This window comes from Pygocentrus nattereri, chromosome 4 (assembly GCF_015220715.1).
Source record: "Pygocentrus nattereri isolate fPygNat1 chromosome 4, fPygNat1.pri, whole genome shotgun sequence".
NCBI lineage: Eukaryota > Metazoa > Chordata > Actinopteri > Characiformes > Serrasalmidae > Pygocentrus > Pygocentrus nattereri.
In genome coordinates this window covers 26,833,689-26,857,286 of record NC_051214.1, presented here as the reverse complement: position 1 = coordinate 26,857,286, position 23,598 = coordinate 26,833,689, and the positions used below count along the sequence as shown (strand labels likewise).

Below are 23,598 nucleotides of genomic sequence, written 5' to 3'. Positions count from 1 at the left end.
AGTCCTGCCCTCAACCCGACAGAACACCTTTGGGATGAATTAGAGCGGAGACTGTGAGCCAGGCCTTCTCGTCCAACATCAGTGTCTGACCTCAGAAATGCGCTCCTGGAAGAACGGTCAAAAATTCCCATAAACGCACTCCTAAACCTTGTGGAAAGCCTTCCCAGTAGAGTTGAAGCTGTTATAGCTGCAAAGGGTGGGCCGACATCATATGGATTAAGAATGGGATGCTACTTAATTTCATATACATGTGAAGGTAGAGGAGCGAATACTTTTTCCAATATAGCGTATTTGCAACTGTAGTAACAGGAACATCAAGCTGTTTGGAGATGGTCTTATAGACTTTACCTTTAATATGTTTGTCTAATGATTTTCTTTCTAATCTCCTGAGACAACTCTCTCCTTACCTTTCTGTGGTCCATGTTTTCTGATTTTCATTAGTTGATTTTCAGTAAAATGTCATTTATTATTAGTTTTGCCAGTTTCAAGTTGTTTCAGTGACCATTGTGGGATTTTCTTTCTTTACCGACCATTTTGTCCACGTGTGTATATGTTCTTTATTCCTGATCAGGACTACAGTTAAAATTACAGTCAGATATCAGGCTAAAAACGCAGCAGGGCGCCTGCAATTCTGCTCAAACATTTCCAACAGGACCGTCGGTCTGTCCCGGATCCTCGTTCTGATTGGCCACTCGCTGCTCTTTAACTCGAGAGCTCATTGGTTTTTTCCCCTCTTCGTGTTTTGCTCTTGATCCCACCAATCCGTATCAGCACAGCGCGCAGAAATCGCTCTGCGTCCATTCACGAACAGACTTACGGCGACCACAGAGCGCAGTCGTCATAGACTTACGCGTCAAGCGCCTTGATTGGAAGAAACACTTCAAGTGGCATTTATTTTTATTTCCCACCCATATTCCGACAAGCCTCGATCCCCTGCACAAGGACAGGCAAATCTCAGTTCTGTGGATTTACCAACTCGTTTGGTCGGTTATTGTATCCAGTTCAATGATTTGTACTAAAAACGTTTGCGGTGTTCTTCAGTCATCTGTATTGTAAATATGGCGCTAACACTGAGATAGATTAATTCTATTAGATTAACACAAACGGGCTGAAAAGTCTGTGAGCAACATGGTGTATAAGAACATCAGTATAGACAAATAAACACTGGCTAGTGTGTTCTACTATCATAAACTGCATCATTTTTCCAATATTTTTTTGATCTGTTTAAGGATTAATATGAACGAATAGCGTGAACTCCTATCCAATCACAGCACAGGGGGGCGTGGCTTCACGGAATAGAGGTGGTAAACGAAAAACACACTAACGCCTCCAGGTGAGGTCAAATGCAGTGGAAAAGGGAAGCTCTTTGTTGACAGGTGGACGGAAATAGATGCCCGACTGCGGAAAAAGAACGAAATGGATTTGAACAAGACGGTGCTGTGCGAGAGCCTCATCGTTTGGGTGAGTTTTGTGTCCCTGCGCTGTTTATCCGTGCGGTTTCAGGGTCTGTTCCGCTCCCTGGCTTATTTATGTCAGTCTCACATCAGTGACGGCGTGACTACCTGTCGCAGGTGAACATGGACCTCATGTTTCACACTTCGCCCACCCCTGAACGCAGGAAATGAGAGGACAGGTTGAAGTCTGCTCTTATCTCGATGTGTGTTTGTGCTCCTATCGCAGGTGATATTAGCCTGATCCGCGCGCAGCTAGCTAACGTAGCGTGCCTGCTGTAAGCGAATAACCGTGAGAGTAACACACACACACACACACACACACACACACACACACTGCGTCTTCATCCGATTTGGAGGTGTAATCTGGTTAGTCAGTGTGGTATTTGTGGACTATCTGCTCTTTGCTTCTCTTATGCAATCAAACGTGATCCATGCTGAAGGCAGTGAGAGCTGGAGCCCTGCTGTCTGGTGGCGGTTGGTTGCTTTGCTGATGTAGGGCAGACAGAGAGAAGCAGCAGCAGCAGCAGCAACGCGCATTGCAGCGATCGATGGTAAATGCACAGCTCCCTTAGAGACTGTATGACCGGGACTGTGGCTCCGTAAAAAGGGCTCCTCACATGGCAGAACCCTGCAGCTGCTCGACCAGCCAAAGCGAAAAAAGCTCCACTCAGCTGCTGCGGATCACTGGGTTTTGCTGTCTAACATGTCTGGTACCAGTATAGCAGACTACAGCACACTCTGTACCCTGCTGTGTGTGTCCTAGCCCACCACACACTCCCTCATAACATACAGGGGAACACTGCAATGCCATTCTGTGATTTTTAATGCGATTCATGTTTATTGGAATATTCTTTAGACTGATTTCTCAAAACAAGTCCTTCTGTACGCTTTAACATTCTTATCCTACCAGCTTTCAGTGCCCCTCAGTTTTTTTCATCGATTACAAACAGTGATACTGTAAACATGTCTACGCACCTGTTCAGCCAACATTTTTTCTGTGGTATTAATAAGGAGTTTGGTCCTCCTTTGCTGCAGTAGCAATCTGTGCTCTGCTGGCAAGGCTTCACACTAGATTTTGGAACATTGCTGTGAGGATTTGATTGCGTTCAGCCGCAAGAGCATTAGTGAGGTCAGGTACTAATATTGGGTGATTAGTTCCGGATCACAAAACTCACACTCATCCCAGAGGTACTTAATGGAGCTATCCGTCTGTCACTCCAGATTGTTCCACTGCACCACACCAATTTGTGGGGGCTTTATACCCCTTTAGCTGATCCTTGGCATTGGACATGGTGACCTTAGGCTCATGTGCAGCTGTTCCAGAACCTCACATTCGATAAGCAGTGGACATTGTTCAGCTGTGTGCATACAGTTGAACACCTGTATCCCGTACCGCTGTTTAGAAAGGGTGCCTGGATTTTTGACATCATCGGCATCACAACAAAATCTCATATTTCCAAAAAAGTACTTTTATAGGAGGAGGAAAAAAAAGTCATTGACTGTAAATGTAAGTTAGTGTTGCAAGTTTTTATTCAAAGTCATTTTGGACCGTTTTGTATCAGTCTGCTCGTCAGTGTGTTTTGCCATTTTCTACACAGTAACTATCATTTCCAAATGATATATAAAGGTAAAAATGTCAAAAATGGAAATATAAGGTTTTGTGATGACAGTGAAAACATATATGGTGGGATTAAGCCTCATTCTGGATGATGCAACATGCTGAATGGAAATTCACCATTGAAATGAGTCCTGAATTGGGCTCAGTCCCTCGTTGGGAAACCATCCCACAGTGTTTTTGTAACTTATGAACTTGAGCTATGAACCTTTAACATGATAGTAAACAGACAACCTGGTCTTAGAATTATTCCAGAATGACTGTCGGATAAGATCTATTGCCCTCTCTGGCTCTAGATGTGAACTCTGGATGACATAGTTTACTATAAAACTGTAGGGAGGGATTGGAGGTCCCTTGATGTTCATAAGCAGATGAATACATGTATATGCAAATATATCTTCTTATATGCTCTCAGTATTATTATTTGTAACAAAACTTATGCCAGAGTAAGAAAGTTCAGGCATATAAAATTACCTGTTTTAATACCTGCTGCGCTAATTTGAATGTCCACTAAGATCAGCAGTAGTTAATCGTTGTAGTGATAATGTGGGGAAAATGGACTCTTAGCAGTGTTATGTTGTTTTGGTGCAGGCCAGCATCTCAGATGCTGAGCACAGTTCAAGATGAAAGTGATGGCATCCTTTTGCATATTTTTCTATATACCTTTCATATGACGTACTTTGTTTTGAATTAATCAATAAATTGCACTTTTGTTAACCTACTAATCTACTGTCTTTCAATACTTTTTTGTGTGTTTGCCCTCAGCTGCAAACCTTTAACACTGCAGCGCCATGTAAGACAGTGGACGATCTGACCACAGGAGCAGCTATGGCCCAGGCTCTGCACCAGATGTGAGTTCATCTTGTATTTTGTTATTTTTTTGCTGTTTATCTTTCTATTTGTTTACCATTTTCTCTGTCATCCCCCCCCTTATCTGTATTAGCCACATCTGTCCATCCCTGCTCAGAATTATTCATTTATATCTCAGCCAGTCCCTCCCTGAATATTTCATTACAGCCCCTGGTGGATTGTGGGAGTGTTGTGTTACCTGAGCAGGGACCTTAAGTCACCCCACTCTTCTTATTCTGCAGGAGAAAATATTACGTTTCATTCTTTATTAAGTTTCATTACATCGAAATGCCATTACGTTCAACAGCATGGGAATGTAATGAAACTTAGCATTATTTGGCATATCAGAACTTGTAGGCTCAGGGAAATATTTGTAATGATTGATTTTGTAGTTACAACAGGCATAAACCAGTGCTACCTAATGTAATTTCATCTGGGTTCTGCTCCACATTTAATATGGAACCGTAGTGTTCTTAATGAAGACATATTTAATAAATCTGCTCTGAATTTTAGAGATCCATCGTGGTTCAGTGAGAGCTGGCTCGCACGTATTAAAGAAGACGTAGGAGATAACATGAGACTCAAGGTAAACTACATTTTTGTGTATAATGTAGGGATGCACCAGTAATGCATGATTATGATTACATTACAGCTAAATTGTCAGATTACCTTTTTCTTAGCCTTGTTTTTAATTCAATGCTCACATTGTAAGTAGAAATTCACAATTTATATAACTTTATTTGCTGTTTATATAATCAGATGCAAAATCAGTTGCCTGTTTACACAGCATCAAATCAGATAAAGTGCTACATTGACTATAAGAATGTATAGTACAGCTGGTTGGTAACAGTAAGAGGCTATAGCATAGCTGGTAGGTATAGCGTCTAATGTTGTAGTCAAGACGGAGACCTAGACACATGGCGTCTGAGTCAAGATGTAGTAGTTGCGTCTGTGACAAGACCAGAGTATAAAACCAAGGAGAGAGAAAGAGAAAAAAACAGAAATTAATCAGAATCGCCATCTAAAGTAAACTCAGTATAAAGCAGTCAACATGCATCCGTTTTAATGTAAGATGAAAAGTATAGAATCATAGTAATGATAACATTCCAATCTTTCCACAGGAGATATTTACATTTTGGAAACAATGAGATCAGTTAGATCCTCAACCAGAAGCAAACAGATTTTATTGAAACATGCAGAGGAAAGACTTTAATTCTGCTTGAAGGTTTTGTTGATATTCAGTAATGATAGAAAAAAAAATCTCAGATAGAGGCTTCACACTCGACTTGTCTCAAGAACAATTTCAGAGTCCTCTTTACCTCAAGACTAAGACAAAATGGTGTAGAGACTGAGACAAGACCAAGACTTAATTTAGGGTCTTAAGACTGGAGTCCACATTGCAACGAATGCAGCACCCTTACCTTGCTTTCAGTATATGTCATAAACACGGAACAACCAAAAATAATAAATGGGCTGTTTGGAGCAATAATCTGCCAGTTCTATGCGTCCCTGCTGCTTAGATTATCTGTCTGCACCTACTTTCTGTTTTCTCTTATTGGTTGGTTTTTTTTAGTAACCTATAATTAATCAGTTTCAATTTTTATTTAGCAGAATTACAGTTTTTGAACCCATACCTTTTCAGTGTTTATTTTTAATTTTGTTTTTGTGCAGGTAAACAACCTGAAAAAGATCCTGCAGATAATTGTCGACTACTATAATGAGGTAAGTTTGCTAAGAGTTTGAGATTCATTACATGGGGTGTACTTATAGTCACAGTGTGTCTCAAATCAGTCAGGATCAATATTTGAATTAAAACGACTAAAATATAACAGTTTTTCATTTCTCTGCCTTCATTTGATGCTTTGTGAACTTTGGTGGCTAAGTATTTTCATTCAGGTGACAGCTAGTCTTTTATTAATGTAAGAAAAACAAATAATCACACACTGAATTTGCTGATACAGCACTGGGTACCAGCAGACACACCCTCCTTCTTGCTCCCTCTCTTAGGCTGTGCCAATAATTTGCCCCATTGTATCACTGTCCATTTTCTCTCTCTCTCTCGCGCTCCTTTCTCGTTGTCTCTTTCTCTTCTTTCTTTTAGGTTCTGAATCAGCAGATCTCAGGTTTCCCTCTGCCTGACCTGGTGCGGGTGGCTGAGCATGCTGATCCTGTGGAGCTGGGGCGCCTCCTGCAGCTTATCTTGGGCTGTGCAGTAAAATGTGACAGGAAACAAGGTACCTGTACTGTTCACCGCACTCAAAATCCTCTCCATACACCTGGGCTCATCCTTTTTCTGTAAGGGGAAAAAAAAAAAATCAGAAATGCACAAGCGACTCCAACAGGACCTGTATAATCAAACTGTATAATCTCCTTTATATAATGTGTACATAAACTACTTCTCAGATGGGTGCCTGTGTTAAATTTTTGTTCTTTAATTAACAAATTAATCCCATTTTGAATACTGTCAGTAAAGGTTGTAAAACTAATAACATACAAGGTAAAAAAAAACCAACTGCTGATCTTGAGCACTCACGTTATGTATAATAATTAGGATAATAATCCTGTTCTAATTTCACCACTGTTCAATCTGAGAGATTTTATATATGCTATGTACTATTACATACATTTGATATTTAACTCCACTCTTATTTCTCCAGAGTATATCCAGATCATAATGACTCTGGAAGAGTCCGTTCAGCATGTAGTGATGACAGCCATCCAGGAGGTCAGTCTACGTTTCAAAAGTATTTTAAAAAATGATGCTTTTTGTCACAAATAAGTAGATTTTCATCTTACTGCTTCCTGAATGTCTTATACAGCTGATGAGCAAAGAGTCCATGGCCCATTTTGGAACGGAGCCACCAGGGGATGTAGACCAACAGGTGAGAGATTTAAGTTACAAATTACGCATCTAGTAGAAGTGTCTGTATGGTGACTGTATGACTGTATGGTGAAACATCCTGTCCAGATGTGGGCTGGTTTGATTATGGTCCCACAGCTGTATCTAAAGGCAAAATCTGTAAAACTATTATGTTTAAAGGAGACATGATGGGTCCAAAACCATAGATCTGTGACTTGGCACATTCAACAACGCAGTCACGTTGTGACTTGGTTGCATGTTACAATTCAGTTTAATAATAAGATGAAGCTTCACCAAGAATATTGTAAATAAGAGAGTTACAAATATGTAGAGAGTTACAGCATGATGATTATATAGATTTACTGTCCTCTAAAAAAGAACTCAACACACAGCCACTAATGTCTAAATAGCTGGCAACACAAGTGAACATGTCCAGATTTTGGTCAAAGTGTCAATATTTTGTGTGACCACATTGGGCATGGAATTCACCAGAGCTGTACAGGTTGCTATTTCCTCTTCCACTCCTCCATGATGACACCACGGAGCCGGTGGATGTTAGACACCTTGCGCTTCTCCTCCTTCCTCTTGAGGATGCCCCACAGGTGTTCAAATGGGTTTAGGTCTGGAGACATACTTGGCCAGTCCATCACTTTTACCTTCAGCAAGGCAGTTGTCATCTTAAAGGTGTGTTTTGCATCGTTATTTTGTTGGAAAACTGCCATGCTGCGCAGTTTCCCAAGGAAGGGGATCATGCTCTGCTTCAGAATGTCGCAGGACATGTTGGAATTCATGTTTCCCTCAATGACCTGCAGTTCCTCAGTGCCGGCAGCACTCATGCAGCTCTAAACCATGATGCTATCACCATCATGCTTGACCGTAAGCAAGAGATCGTTGTCTTGGTACTCTTCACCAGGGCACCACCACACATGCTAGATACCATCTGAGCCAAATAAGTTTATCTTGGTCTTGTCAGACCACAGGACATGGATCTAGTAATCCATGTTCTTGGACTGCTTGTCTTCAGCAAACTGTTTCCGGGCTTTCTTGTGCGTCAGCTTCAGAGGAAGCTTCCTTCTGGGACGACGGCCATGCAGACTGAGTTGATGCATTGTGTGGCATATGGTCTGAGCACTGACAGGCTGACCTCCCACTTCTTCAACCTCTGCAGCAATGCTGGCAGCATTCATGTGTCTATTTTCTGAAGCCAACCTCTGCATATGACACTGAACATGTGGACTCAACTTCTTTGGTCAACCCTGGCGAGGCCTGTTCAAACTGTACCCTGTCCTGAAAAACCACTGTATGACCTTGGCCACCATGCTATAGCTCAGTTTCAAGGTGTTGGCAATCTTCTTCTAGCCTAGGCCATCTTTGTGAGAGCAACAATTCTATTTCTCACATCCTCAGAGTTCAGTGGTCAGTATGAGCGAATTGTACCCAAAACACCAAATTTAACAGCCCTGCTCCCCATTCACACCTGGAACCTTGTGACTCTTGACAAGTCACATGACACCCCAGAGGGACAACGGCACAATTGGACACAACTGGGCAGAATTTGGACATGTTCACTGTGAGGTGTACTCACTTGTGTTGCCAGCTATTTAGACATGGCTGTGTGTTGAGTTCTTTTCAGAGGACATATACACACACACACACAGTTGTTGTTTCACACATAAGGTAAAGGGCAAGAGGCATTTTCCAATTATGATAAAAACTGAGAAATGACAAATAGGGAGATACAGCAGCTGTGTGTGGGTATGTGTATATATATATATATATATATATATATATATATATATATATATATATATATATATATATATATATATATATATATATATATATATATATATATATATATATATATATATATATAAAATTAGGGCTGTTGAAGTTAACGCGATAATAGCGCATTAACGCGATCTCAATTTAACGCCGTTAAAAAAATAGTGCCGTTAATGCAAATCCTATTTGGCCCTGCGCGTCATCCGTAGTTCATGTTGAGACTTGACCGTGCACGGCGTCTCATTAAGACTAGAGGAGTGAGTGTCTGTGTTTACATGCAAAGATTTTTGCCAATCCGACTGAAAACAATCGGATTACAGATTCAGTCTGAGGTGTTTATTCTCACTCTGTTCAACAGTCCGATGAAAATCTTCGTTTACAGCTCACTACAAGTAATCCGATGCAGAATGACGCGCATGCGTGGAGCAGCGCTGAGAGTAAACGTTACCATGACAGAGAACATCATGTGAGGTCCAGCCGTGTTGACCGATATAAACCCTTCACTATGACGCGCCGCGCATGCGCAGAACGTTCTTACACGCTCCGCCTGGACTGTAATCGGATTCAGGCGTTTACACGGATATTATTCTTCTGTTTAACGGGTTATTTAGAGGTTTACCCACCTCCTTCAATCGGATAGAAATTATATTCCGAATGGCCTCAATCGGACTAGACTATTCCGATTGAGGTGTTTGCATGGACGTGTTCTATTCCGATTGAGCTGTTATTCGGATTGATTTTGTGTTTTGTAGGTTAAGTATTATTACCTGGTATGTGAGTGAATAAAACTTCCTTACAGTTTTCTCTTGTCCCAGCAGTCTTTAACATAACCTAAGTACATTTAGCATTTCACTTAATAATCCTTATTTTCTTTAACATTTACACAGATTTTGTAAAAATGCAATTAATCACTTGCTTTTGTGGAGATATAGTATATTGACAGACTATTACTAGAAGGTTTCAGGAAGCTGCACGTGGTAGAAAAAGTCTCTGGTATGCAAATATGTATGACAACTGTTCAACTGTCCATTTGTGGTGAGTTCAGCTTCCTGTCCAGAGGCAGGGTGTGAACATCGCCATGCCAGGATACACAGATGAACTTGTTGCCTACACTGGCATTGAGTTTTGAACTATCAAATCAGCTTAACTTAATCATTGACTGGAGAGTAATCACTAAGAATTACTGACTGTATTGCACATGTGTGGTCATAGCTGAAGAAAGCTCTGGAGGACTTGTCTGAGGTGATGGCAGAAAAAGATGAGCTGGCCCAACGCTGCCAGGAGCTGGACATCCAGGTGAGAAACTCTGATATAGACACTGCTGCACACACATACATATGATTGAAATGGGTGTTTCTTTGCAAATAAACATCATGAAGAAAAGAGCACCTAGAGGAAAGATCCATGGTAATAGATCTTGGCAAACGTATTGGAGAGCACGAAGATCATTTAGTGCCTCAGTAAAATCTGCAAAGATAGATGACTCTAAGAAATATGTTAAGATTAGTGTTGGTAAACTTGGTAAACCTGGCTCTTATTCGCAGTTACTGGATCTACATAAAGGAACTAAACTTTGCTGTCAACTCCTAGTACCTGCATTCTTTCACCCAAAGGATTGGGGTAATTTGAGTAGATACCCTAAGAGGGACTAGTCTAGTGTGATCCTCCCTGGACAGGATCTTTACTTCACCTGCCAGCACTTATAGAACAACAAGGCTTGTTTTTATTTTCTTCCTAATTTTGTTTCTTCTCGGATGAGGAAGTTTTACTGTAGATTGCTGACAATGGTTGTTCCTCTCTGACATATAATTGTGTTCAGTCACAAACTGCAGCAGTTGGAGAGCTCAGCAGAGTTTAAAAGCGCTAATTCATTACTGTTCTGTAGTCTCAGCAGGTTATCGCTTTTTGAGACAGTATCTGCAGTTATAAATATAATTAAATGCACAACTACCACAATAAAGCAGGAAATGTGTATCTCATAGAAAACTAGACAAAGGCCTCCTACACCAAGTATGATATCAGATCCAACAGTGTTTATTTTGTCCACTTTTTACTTTTTTGTACACTCTACTGTAACTTTTCCATACTTCTGATACCGATGAATTACACCTGTGTTCTCAAAGGTGCCACTGACAATGTGACACTAACACTAACATTCACAAAAACAGTTACCCAAACACACCTTAGATGTTTGGCAGATTTCTTTGCAGATGTGCATCTGAAATGACTAAAGGAGATATTTCTATAGAGATTTCTATTAGACTCGCATATTGAAGGGGAAAGTTATCAAAACTGGAGTTAAAAAAGTATTAAAAGACAAAATAAAATGATACTCTTAACAACCATGCAAGACCTGGTAGGCCACCAAAACTGTCCACTGTCAGGTAAATGGTATTTAAAACTTATTCTAAAGAGGTGGGAGAAAATCAGGCTGTTGGTAGTATTTTCTGCTTTTCAGAACATCACCTAAGACTGAATTCTGGAGGTTTGGTTTCTTTGAAATTTTGAGCATAAAAATTCTGAACAGAATAGAAGGTGCAATAAAGGCAAAGGGTGGACTCACTAAATACTGACAATTATATATTTATTTGATGAGGCTTCTGTGACTTTGAGTCAACATACATTACTTGCCAGTCTTAAATATTTTTGTCAAGATCTGCTTCTGTGTCTAAGAATGGGTAAAGCATTTATTTATCATTCCCAGCTTAACCATTCTTTTCAAGTGTTCGTGTTTCATTAGGGAGTTACTTTAGGAAATCACTCCTCAACAAAAGGCTATGAGAGGAATGGTTATAGTGGAGTCATCCTATAATACAGCATTTCTACATTATCATCTTTGTGTTGCTGTTTACTTATCCACTGCTGGCACTGATTTTCGACAGATTGTGTATTAGCGTTTCCTTGGTGACTGAGGTAAGTCCAATTGGCTGCATGGCTGCAGAGCCTAACCAAAGCCTTTACTAAAGCCTTGCATTAACCAACCTAACACACGCAGCGTATACTGGGGAAATACTTACAGAATGTGAGCTTTTCTTTCTTTTTTTGTGGAAATGCAGCTAAACTCTGCCATTAAAGGTTTATGGCTCACTCAACAGTTGATAACAGCTACTAATAATGATGCCCATTATACTGCTCTGAAAATGCATTGATGTTTTGAAAGCTGTGCATTGTCCAATGAGGGTTTTTAGTAATTAATGATAATGGTCAGTTTCCTTCATATTTCCATAAAGAGTTAATTCTCTCTTTAAGTAAATGTGTACTTCACTGTAATGATTGTGTGTCTGTTTTTGAACGTCTTTATTTTTCTGGAGTAGTTCAACATTTAAAACAATATAAGCCTAATGTGGAGTTCTTCATCCATCCCTACAATATTAATGTTTGGAGAAGAAGTAAGTCACTGTTGCATACAATTTGTAAAATAATACCCACCTATGGCACCTCTATGAATAGAAAAGATGTTCAAAACCAGCACTGGCTCCTATCCAGCAAAAGTAACATCACTATCAATTCACATAAATCATAGAAGAGAATGAAGTGCATCCCTTTAACCTGTAGCTCCATGGACTGTTACTCTATGAACAGGTGGCAGTGCTGCAGGAGGAGCGTAACAGCCTCCTAGCGGAGAACGATGTTCTGACAGATCGAGCCAATCAGCTGGACACGTTTGATGATCCCAGCACCCCATCAGGGAAGAAACATAGCCAGCTCCAGCTGCAGCTGGAACAGCTCCAAGAGGAGAACTTCAGGTAGTGCTGCATTATAGATCTCACAGCCAAACAAGCCTGATCACCTCACAGTGAGAATGTTTCTTAGCATTTGTAAAGCCAGTAAAGTATAAATATGTAGTGTAAATAGTGAAATACACTAGCTGTATATTGTCACTGTCATAACAGAACCGTGTTGCATTATCATATGTCTTGTGTTGCCTCCTGTAAAGTTATCATTTCAGAGATACAGGGGTTTGTTATGACAGTGACGACATATTCTATTTCTATGATTTTATTATGTCCTGCACATGTGAACCTCCAACTTAGAAACGTAGTAGTTGGATGTGTGAGATAAAGAATAGGTGATGTAGTATGTTGTGTACTGCCAAGTGCTGAAAGTGAGTCTTTAAATTATTTGCTGATTCAAATTTTTTAATGCATTTTGTATGTTTGTGTGTGACTTTCAGACTAGAGGCAGCTAAAGATGACTACCGTATTCACTGTGAGGAGCTGGAGAAACAGCTGGTGGAGGTTCAGCATCGAAACGATGAGCTCACCAGCCTGGCTGAGGAATCTCGCTCGCTGAAGGATGAGCTGGACATTCTGAGGTGTGAATGCGAGAGAGATCTATCAGTGGTTTTGATGTGTTCTAATATTGCTCTTTATGGTTTTTAGCTCCAAATACTGAATAAAAAATACAAAACACTGACATTTATATATATTATGACCGTTAACCCAAAATGCTGCTGCTGAAAAGCTGTTGCTTGGCAATTTATTCCAAGCAGTGATAAACTTAGTGCTTTACAATTACAGTCATTACATACAGAAATTGTTGCCGGAAACGCTCTAAAACCAATTTTCTAGCTAGTTAACTTGCTGTAGACTAAGCTCTCCCCAAATGCAATGGTTTTGTCTGCTTTATTTAGAGTACTCTGTGTGCACATATGTGTATAGGAGCTGCTCTGACCGAGCAGTGAAGCTGGAGGCCTCTGTGGAAACGTACAGGAAGAAACTGGAAGACCTGAGTGACCTGAGGCGACAGGTTAAAGTGTTAGAGGAGAAAAACATGACCTACATGCACAACACAGTCAGTCTTGAGGAGGAGCTCCGCAAGGCCAACGCTGCACGCGCCCAGCTTGAGACTTATAAGAGACAGGTAATATACAGCAGATAGGCTCCCCATACTTATGCTATATTTTTACATTGTAATTATTAATCCATTACCTTAAATTGAATGAAAATACTGAAACTGTATGACCAGTGCTGTGATAACGGTTAGCTTGTTAGGTCCTACAGGGATGGGCAGTTAACTAATTGAGCTCTTTGAATACCTACATTAAAAAAGTAATCTCCACAATTTGTTACCTGATCATGAGCATGAATTTAAATAAGTATGTCATAGAACCATGAACATGCATTATATTGCGTGTAGAAACCTTGACTTTGTTTTTCTGATAGGTTAATGACCATGCCATTTAAATGCCATTTTCATTCGGTGGTGTACATTAATTCTCCCCACCATATTTATTATTACTTATGGCAGCTGTAGTTTAAACATGGACTTTAGAAGCTTGTATGACTTGTGTGTAACATGCGTGCTCTTTGTATGCAGCTTTATTTTTTCATTATTTAGCCAAACTCTGAATAATTGAGTAAGTTAATCTGCTAGGTACCTGCCGAACTGGTTGCTAAACAAAATCTTGTTCTTATGTGGGTTATGTTTAGTATGATTTTGGGCCTTTTACTTAATGTCTGTGCAATTTGTGCTGCAAATATACACAGATTTTTGTTATTTAAATATGTGATTAATTATACCGATACCAAAAAGAGTTCAGAAATCCATATTGCTGCTGCCCAAAGAAAAACATGTATCTCCATTTTTTTAATTTTTACTTTTCTGCATCATTTGAGCATGGCAGCTGCCATTTATGCTCTGTGAAAAATTTGTGAGGATTGGTCCAATGGAAATGCTCCAGAACTGCTTTTTTGCCCTCTCCTGTGAAGTTGCCATTTTAGAGAATTGTTTTTCTTTGGACAGTGAAAATACATTCCACACCCATGATTTTTTTTTATTTAATTAAAATTAATTTGGCACAGCAGTTGCTCTCCATGCAAAATTACTGGCAGAGGAATGGGACCATTTTAAGCTCAAAATCACTATTCACTGTGCCAAACATCTGCTAGGGGTTGTGAAGCAGTAGCAATGTGTTCTCTGGACTGAGGCACCATCAGATATTTCTGGGATGAATTTAAAGTAAATGTAAGCTAACACTAATGGGGAATCAGTACCAGCCCTCATTGCAATTGAATGGAATTAAATCCTAGTCACAACAGTCCAGCATCTAGTGTAAAGTATTCCCAGAAGAGTAGAGGCTAGGAACAAACTCCCTATTAATACACTGACTTCAGAAGAAATGGTGGAAGAGCAGATGTCTGGTTAATTAATATGCTGCATACACATACAGATACATACATGTGGAGACACATTTTATATTTTTACCTCAGGTCCAGGAGCTTCATAGGAAGCTGTCTGAGGAGAGCCGAAGAGCTGATAATCTGGCCTTCGACATGAAGAAGTTTGAGGAAAAATATGAAGCCCTGTTGAAGGAGAAAGAGGTACATACACACACAGACATAGCCAAGATTCTACATTCCCATCTTTAATCTGAACAGTCTGCCTCAATCAACTGTATATGCATGTGTTATTTTGCCACATCTACCAGAGAATCATCATTGAGCGAGACTCTCTGAAAGAGACCAATGAGGAGCTGCGATGTACACAAGCTCAGCAAGACCAGCTTCTACAAGCAGGTACACTATTAGAAGAAATCTGACTAATATTCCTGGAAAGATAATGTGGCGCTCTCAATCAGCATCACTTTGTGTTCGTGCTGCTAAGAAAAATGTAGTCCTTGAAAGGTTACGCTGTTCCCTAAAGAAACTTAAATGTTGAAACGTAATGCAAAAACCAGCTTGTCATTATACAAATCCAGATGAAAATTCCTGTATGTTTGTTTTTAAACTACAGGAATGTATAAAACTGGGAGTCCAAGCCATGACAACTTGGCAGCTGAGATGTTGCCTATTGAGTACAGGTACTGTGTACTCTGTTTGTGCGGATTTGTTGTGAATTAGATTTCAGTTTTTGTTTGTATTGAAACAGCTGTATAGAGGTATGTCCAAGCCACACCCTATTTTAGCTCATTTGCATATTGTGCTTGTGGATTTCATGTGGTGCATCTGTTTAAGCAGTTAGGGTTCAAACCAGTATCACACCACCATTGTTTTATTTTAATGAGATAATGTGAAAACAAAGACAAACAAACTAAAGAAAACAAAAAAAACTTTTTGTGATTTCTTTTTTCCTGAATTTGCATTTGGAACTGTTCTAATATGTGTGTTTGTTGTACAGGGAGAAGTTCATCCGTTTGCAGCATGAGAATAAAATGTTGCGCGTGCAGCAGGAGGATTCTGAGAATGAGCGCATCGCTGAGCTCCATGTTCATTTGGAGGAGGAGCGGCGTGCACGCAGTGAGCTGGACACTGAGAACAGGTAATCGGACACATCTTAGACCAGCTACCAGACAAACGTTGGGATACACACATACATTTTACAATATATATGGCATTTTAGAATAATAGTGAAGACGTTAAAACTGTGGAATAAAACATACAGAAGTACTATAATTAGAGATATTGACCTTCACATAGGGCTGTATAAATCCAGCCTACCCCACAATCCAGCTGATTGGCTCACACATTAACAAGGACAGACACAGCGCTAATTAACACTTGTGTTAAATGTTAACATGTATTTAGGATGATAGAATGATGGTGTTTCAGCAATTTACAACTGTATATTTCTCACGTTCTAAATAAAAACTACATGATGGGAGGCGATGAATTGTTTCTTTTCCCTGGTGTACATTTTTTGCTTTGGAAATTCGTACTTGTGCATCAACTTCACTGTTTTGTTGCTGTCAGAACAAAACCTTATGACTCACATAGTGACATTATAATAGACGGAAAAACCTTTTGATAGAAGTCAAATCAACAGCAACAATTTGTATTTCCCTTGAAAACAAATTTCCAGCATTTCAGCATGTGGCTTTAAGAAGACTTGAACTTTATGAAAGTCATGAATTCATTTGGGTACGTCCAGACTTTTCTCTGACACTGTCCTGGGCCATAGAAGTGACATTTGACCAATTTACTCTTTTAAAATGGGGAGATTTCACCTAAAAGAAACAAATTATATTCAACTCAGATCAGTAAATTTCACACCACAAACACACCGAGAACCCTTAAAAAGACACAACTACTACCTCATCCTCGCAATCCTTTAGTCATGTTACTGGTAATGTAAGTGACTGAGATTGTGGCTCACATTATGTAATGTGACTGTTCTCCTCTAACAGGTTGAACAGAGAGAGGATTAGTGAACTGCAGCAGCAGGTGGAAGACCTACAGAAAGCCCTGCAGACCCAAGGAGCCAAACCTGAGGACGTGAGTGTACGATAAACACACAGAAATGCCTCAGTTAGAGTGACCCATATGCTATTTCTTGCAACTACACAAGGCCCTCTTACAAGACCCAAACAAGTGCACTGGCTCTCTAACATAAAAACATATTTTCGAGTTTTTATGTATGTTGTTTGAGTATGCTTTTGAAAAGTCACATTCCTTGTTGTTTTTTTCAGTCTCACCTGAAGAGGAAACTAGATGCTCATATGTAAGTTTGATCTTTTTGATTTGGCACTGGATTACATATTCAATTAATTATTATTAGTATATTGGTCTGTTGAAGTCCCAGTTGTTGGGCAGGTTCTTAGTACTGTAACAATAGAAGCTTGTGAAAACCACCACCATAAATACATCTGTAGTAATATAGTAGTATATTGACTAGTAATATAAGTAATAAAATATAAGTAGTAAAATAGAAATAAAAAGACTGGTTTTGTGCCTCTATATGTCTCAATAAATAAATAAATAATTTGTGCAGTTTTCTGACTCCAGGCATATGAAAACAATGTTTTACCCTTTATTACTTGACACTGTGTTGGTTACCTTAACAACACTGCTGGGTTTTACTTCATGGTGAGATTTATTTCTTGTGCTCCCTCTATGATGGTCTCCTTTCAGCCACAGCGTTTGCTGAGATGCCATCAAACTCTATTTCTTCTTGTATAATCTAATACTGGATCTAAGGTGTTTGTTCTTGTCCTCTCAGGGTGCAGCTAAATGCAGCACAAGATGAGATCATGAAGAAGAAAGAGTTACTGGAGGACCTTCAGCCAGATGCAACTCAAGCCTGTAAGCCTAAGGCCTAACCTGACCTTGACCTTTGACGTTAAAATTTGACACTTTTTCTTAGTCCAAGTCACATGGCCTGTCAGAGGGTTAGTTTGTAATCCTGGCAGACTACACTCACAGCTTAAACATCAGTTTCTGAAAAGACAGAGAAGCCACATTATCTGAGCTCACTACTAGTATTACTTGTAAATGTTATTAGCCCAAGTATTCTGCACTATACAGAGAAAGAGGACCCATTTTTAATGTATCATTCCATCTTTAATGAGCTAAACTACACTTTATTCCAGTTTGTGGATTGTTTGATTGATCTGAAGTAAAAGTTTGAACTTAAATTCATTTGCTTCACCAGCACTGAAGCTAGACGAGCTGATGGCTGCTCTGAAGAAGAAAGACGACGACATGCGAGCGATGGAGGAGCGATACAAGATGTATCTGGAGAAAGCACGCAATGTAATTACACTCATGTTTACTCCAGGACTGCTCTGCTGAGTTGTCTGGTTCTTACATGATATTTGACCCCCTTCTCTGTGTAATGACCCGTATTGAGAAACCAAAATGTTTAGGGAATAGTTTTCTTGTACTATTGTTTATAGCTAAAGCACATCCAGTCTGACAGGTTCTCACTGCATCGTCTGAATGGAGCACTAAATTGACAGCGCCTTAGTATATGTAGAATTTCTGAATGGAAATTTCTGCACATTACATTTGAAGCTGTATGAATATGCATATGTACTTAGCATTCAGAGTAGTGAGAATACATACAGGAGTATGTTCAGAAACATTAAGTGGTTAATGCTTACAGTTGTGATTAAGCATTTGAGAAAAAACAATGTGGAGTAGAGATGAACAGAACTAGGGGGAAAGGTTACAACCCCGATTCCAATGAAGTTGGGATGTTGTGCAAAACATAAATAAAAACAGAATACGGTGATTTGCAAATCCTTTTCAACTTATATTCCATTGAATAAACTACAAAGACAAGATATTTAATGATGAAACAGATAAACTTTATTGTTTTTTGCAAATATTCACTCATTTTGAATTTGACGCCTGCAACATGTTCCAAAGAAGTTGGGACAGGGGCAACAAAAGACTGGGAAAGTTGAGGAATGCTCAAAAAACACCTGTTTGGAACATTCCACAGGTGAACAGGTTAATTGGAAACAGGTGAGTGTCATGATTGGGTATAAAGGGAGCATCCCTGAAAGGCTCAGTCATTCACAAGCAAGGATGGACCGAGGTTCACCACATTGTGAACAACTGCGTGAGCAAATAGTCCAACAGTTTAAGAACAATGTTTCTCAATGTGCAACTGCGAGGAATTTAGGGATTTCATCATCTACAGTCCATAATATCATCAAAAGATTCAGAGAATCTGGAGAAATCTCTGCAAGCAGCAAGGCAGAAAACCAACATTGAATGCCCGTGACCTTCGATCCCTCAGGCAGCACTGCATTAAAAACCGACATCATTCTGTAACGGATGTTACCACATGGGCTCAGGAACACTTCAGAAAACCACTGTCAGTGAACACAGCTCGTCGCTCCATCTACAAGTGCAAGTTAAATCTCTGCCATGCAAAGTGAAAGCCATATATCAACAACACCCAGAAACTCTGCCGGCTTCTCTGGGCCCGAGCTCATCTGAGATGGACTGACGCAAAGCGGAAAAGTGTCCTGTGGTCTGACGAGTCCACATTTCAAATTGTTTTTGGAAATCATGGACGTCGTGTCCCCCGGGCCAAAGAGGAAAAGGACCGTCTGGATTGTTATCAGCGCAAAGTTCTAAAGCCAGCATCTCTGATGGTCTGGGGGTGTGTTAGTGCCCATGGCATGGGTAACTTGCACATCTGTGAAGGCACCATTAATGCTGAAAGGTACAAACATGTTTTGGAGCAGCATATGCTGCCATCCAAGCAACGTCTTTTTCAGGGATGTCCCTGCTTATTTCAGCAAGACAATGCCAAGCCACATTCTGCACGTGTTACAACAGTGTGGCTTCGTAGTAAAAGAGTGCGGGTACTAGACTCGCCAGCCTGCAGTCCAGACCTGTCTCCCATTGAACATGTGTGGCGCATTATGAAGTGGAAAATATGACAACGGAGACCACGTTGAAGTTGTATATCAAGCAAGAATGGGAAAGAATTCCACCTACAAAGCTTCAACAATTAGTGCCCTCAGTTCCCAAACGCTTATTGAGTGCTGTTAAAAGGAAAGGTGATGTAACACAGTGGTAAACATGCCCCTGTCCCAACTTCTTTGGAACGTGTTGCAGGCGTCAAATTCAAAATGAGTGAATATTTGCAAAAATCAATAAAGTTTATCCGTTTTAACATTAAATATCTTGTCTTTGTAGTGTATTCAATTGAATATAAATTGAAACGGATTTGTAAATCATCATATTCTGTTTTTATTTATGTTTTACACAACGTCCCAACTTCATTGGAATTGGGGTTGTAGATTGGGATATTTCAGTCTTTGTGGTAAAGTGTTTGAAAAACAAATGGAGCTACTTATAATGCTTGCAATGGAAAGGGTGCAATGGAGAGCGTTTAATAGTAGTTCTGTATTCTGAGTAAGGCTGCATGATATGGACAAAATACTGTATTGCAATTATGCAACTTTACTGCTGTCTGAACTCCAGGCTGTTTAAAAGTTGTTTTGAGCAAGTACAAATATGCCCCTTGTGCCTGGGAAAGTGAAGGTAGTCCCCTTTAAAGTCTTTAAAGGTATGCAATTGGACCTCAAGAGTATTGTTGTACCTTTGCGGTTACATTTACATGCTCTGAGCCTTTGTGAACAAAAAATGTACTTGTTCAGAACCCTTTAGTCTGACAGTGGATGTGGGCATGTGTTGTGTTTGACAGGTGATCCGTGCACTGGATCCAAAACTGAACCCAGCCTCAGCTGAGATCCAGTCTCTTAAGGTCCAACTCTCAGAGAGAGAGAAGAGGATTGCTGCTTTGGAGGTCTACACCACACCTCAGCTTTCATTCTCTCATCACCCCTGTCATAGTGGTTTAATCTGTTTCTCTTTTCCTAATGTCTGTCTCCTTCATTGCTTCTGATGTCTTCCACAGAGAGAGTGTGAGCAGGCCAAGCTGCGTGAATATGAGGAAAAACTCATTGTGACTGCATGGTACAATAAGGTAAGGAGGTGCAATGAATGCTGGAAGACACTGATTTGGAAGTGCCCCTCCCATCACTGGGGTGTTGCCCTCAATGGTACTTCTTTAGTACCTAGTTATCTAACATATTTGTACCATATTCTATATATAATAAACATATTATATATGTTTTTAAGTTGCATTGACTCCATACAGCCTGTCTTAACTCCAGGCTGTTTCAAACGTTAGGTTGTGAAAAAAGTACAAATATGCTCCTTTCACCTGAGTAAGTGAAGTAATGAGTAAACTCATTTAAGGTATGCACTTGGACCTTAATACTCAACAGGCCAAAAATGTAAAAGCAAAAAGTAACATTTTTCAGAAAAAATCTGTAAAGTGAAGACAATTTGAAAATAACCAGTATTAGACAGCATGACTACAGACATTCAGTTTCACCAAAATGTTTTTCCATTAGTTTGAAGTGATGTAGTCCTAATGTGTTCTGTGGGAAAGCACTTTTTTGATAGCCCCCTACATCAACAAGAAATGTTTACAACTCCTAGTTTAATGTCATATTCTGTTCACTAAGCCTTCAAGGGCCTCTGAATTGGAGAATCATGTGGATCTTACTAGAGCTGCAGGAGAATCACCAGGAGAAAAACAAATGAAGAATTAGTTGTACAATACTGTGCAAAGGCCAGAGATCATACCACATTTATTAAATTTCCATTCGAAAGGCCTTAAATACAAGTTATTCAATTTTTAGGAGATGTTTCTGAGGTTTAGAGGTCTTCGGATTAGATGCAAGATAATCCACTTGCATAAGCAAAAGGAAAGTCCGAGGTAAACAGTTTAAAAAATGGGAGCCTCCTAAACTAAAAAAGAGTAAATGGATTCCCTAAAAACTAAAAACTTACCAATTGAAAAAGACAACGGTTGTACACAGTAAGTACTCTTTTTCCTGACCCTAAAAATTAATAACTTGAACATAATGGCTGTTTCCACCTGGGATAAAAATAAAGGGTGGTTTCTGACTTTTACACAGGGCTGCACACTATTGCTGCAGATATGGTCAGTCTTTTTTTTTGTCCACTGTTAATAAAGATGTTACCGTTGTCTTCGAAAAAAATTGTGCTTCCGAACTTCCGTCCTGTAATGTATTTTCTCTGTCTGTTTCTCACACAGAGCCTGAATTTCCAGAAGATGGCGATAGAGTCTCGGCTGGGTGGCCGTTCTAACGCTGTGGTGCCACCCGGTCAGTCGTTCCTGGCCCAGCAACGTCAGGTGACCAATGCCCGGCGCACCATGTCAATCAACGTGCCTGCCACTTCCTCAAAGTAATGACGACTTCTTCTCCTCCCCTGCCTTCTTCCATACCTTCTCTACCCCTCGTCTCCCCCTCAACTGCACACTTAAGTGACCTTAAGCACAATCCTAAGTAAAGTGACAAGCTTGCCATAATGTGAACATTTCTATAGCACTTATGTCCCCATTTACTCCCTCACACATACATGCATACAAACAAACAAGACAGGGTTTAATACCTTGTTGAACAGTACACTCGCTCAGCATTCTCCTTCAAGCACACAGAAACACTCCCTTATGTAATGTTTTACACACTTTTAATCTCCATATACACTCTAGCCTGCAGTCATTAACTTGGACAGCATAGATTGGTGTCTCAATGCATTGTGCTCAAACTCAGAGGCTTGTGAAGGACTAATCCAGAGATGTATGCGCCACTTGTTTGTCACAATCTATGTATGTCTGTCACATCTGAGAAGGACTAAAAGGGCAGCATGCATGCTAATGGCTAAAATGGACTTCCAGTGGTATTCTATGCAGCTAGATGTACTGCTATGTATAGTACCATTGTACTGTATGTCTGTGTAGAGACATGTGGTTGTTGTAACATAGACCTGACATCAGCAATCTCTCCACTTCCACGCATGCATGTTCACAGAATCAACTAACTAATACAGATAAAGCTTCAGGACAAAGGCATATTTGGTGCTGGACACCAAAAAGTTCCTTTTTTTACTACAAAAAAACTTTCTTACAGTTGAATACAAAACAAACAGACATCTCAAAATACAGAAATCTGAGGTGCTGCAGCCAATCTTGAATCAACTGGAGCAGATGTTTGTAGTATTTCTTTTATACAGTAATTGACTGTGATTGGACTCTTGCATGCTCTTGTAAACAGCAGGACTTTTTTTGTCCACTGAACATTTCCTGTCTGGCTTTGATGTGTAAAGGCCTCAGATATCAGGATTAAATCACCAGCTGATGGTCATAGTAACCCGGCCAAGCCTTCTCTGATAGGGTCAAACGCTGTGACCATTTTTTTGGAATGTTTTCTTCTTCGCCAGCTGGCCTTTCTCAGCTCTAGTGTATATGGAAACCTGCAAGCTGTGTAATAGCCAGTGAATCATCTATAGCTGCAGTGTAGATTTAGAAAGGCTGTACATCATGAACATCTGCCCTTTATTAGGCTGGAATAATTTGGGGCTGTAAGGTTCAAAATGTGATCAGTTTAATTTGTGTTGGAATGTATTTGGCTTTCTTTAGGCTGATACTGAACTCTTAATGGTAAGCTTTATTAACTCTGCAGTTATTTTCCTTTCCATTTTGTTGGACATAGGTTTTGTACCCTTTACTGGGTGACGAGTGAAACTTTGAATGCTAATGAGAGGAAAGCTTTTGAAATTGTGGCTTTATTTAATGAGTGCTGTCTGTCTTTGGCAAAGATGAAGCTTAATAAGGGTGGAAAATTATGGAACAATGTTTGGACACAGCTTTTGTTTTCATGTCAAAAAATAAACACTTAATAAACACTAAATTATATTTTCATGGTTTTGTGTCTGTTCTAATGATGTGAAGTCAAAGTACAAATTCCAAACATTGCC

General features: G+C 39.8%; 1 protein-coding gene across 2 annotated transcripts; it reads left to right on the top strand.

Annotated features, from left to right (window-relative positions):
* Nucleotides 1-1,308: 1,308 nt before the first annotated feature.
* hook1 (hook microtubule-tethering protein 1) lies at nt 1,309-23,536 on the top strand. 2 transcript variants are annotated; one of them, XM_017688423.2, is made up of 22 exons: nt 1,309-1,461; nt 3,835-3,920; nt 4,432-4,504; nt 5,590-5,640; nt 6,020-6,152; nt 6,576-6,643; nt 6,738-6,800; nt 9,776-9,859; nt 12,146-12,309; nt 12,738-12,878; nt 13,225-13,426; nt 14,776-14,886; nt 14,994-15,081; nt 15,299-15,365; nt 15,683-15,823; nt 16,689-16,776; nt 16,971-17,002; nt 17,501-17,583; nt 17,933-18,033; nt 20,450-20,551; nt 20,663-20,731; nt 21,875-23,536. In XM_017688423.2, exons 1-22 carry the CDS (start codon nt 1,417-1,419, stop codon nt 22,028-22,030), a joined length of 2,148 nt encoding a protein of 715 aa, XP_017543912.1. In that variant the 5' UTR covers nt 1,309-1,416; the 3' UTR covers nt 22,031-23,536. The 2 variants fall into 2 exon arrangements, with proteins under 2 accessions (XP_017543912.1, XP_037393975.1); XM_037538078.1 differs by having other exon boundaries at nt 16,689-16,782.
* The last annotated feature ends 62 nt before the right edge of the window (nt 23,537-23,598 follow it).

Coding starts and splice junctions, on each gene's coding strand:
- hook1 (XM_037538078.1), top strand. CDS start 1,417: ATGGATTTGAACAAGACGGTGCTGTGCGAGAGCCTCATCGTTTGG. Junction 1,462..3,834: donor GCGAGAGCCTCATCGTTTGG/GTGAGTTTTGTG, acceptor GTTTGCCCTCAG/CTGCAAACCTTTAACACTGC. Junction 15,082..15,298: donor AGACCAGCTTCTACAAGCAG/GTACACTATTAG, acceptor TTTAAACTACAG/GAATGTATAAAACTGGGAGT.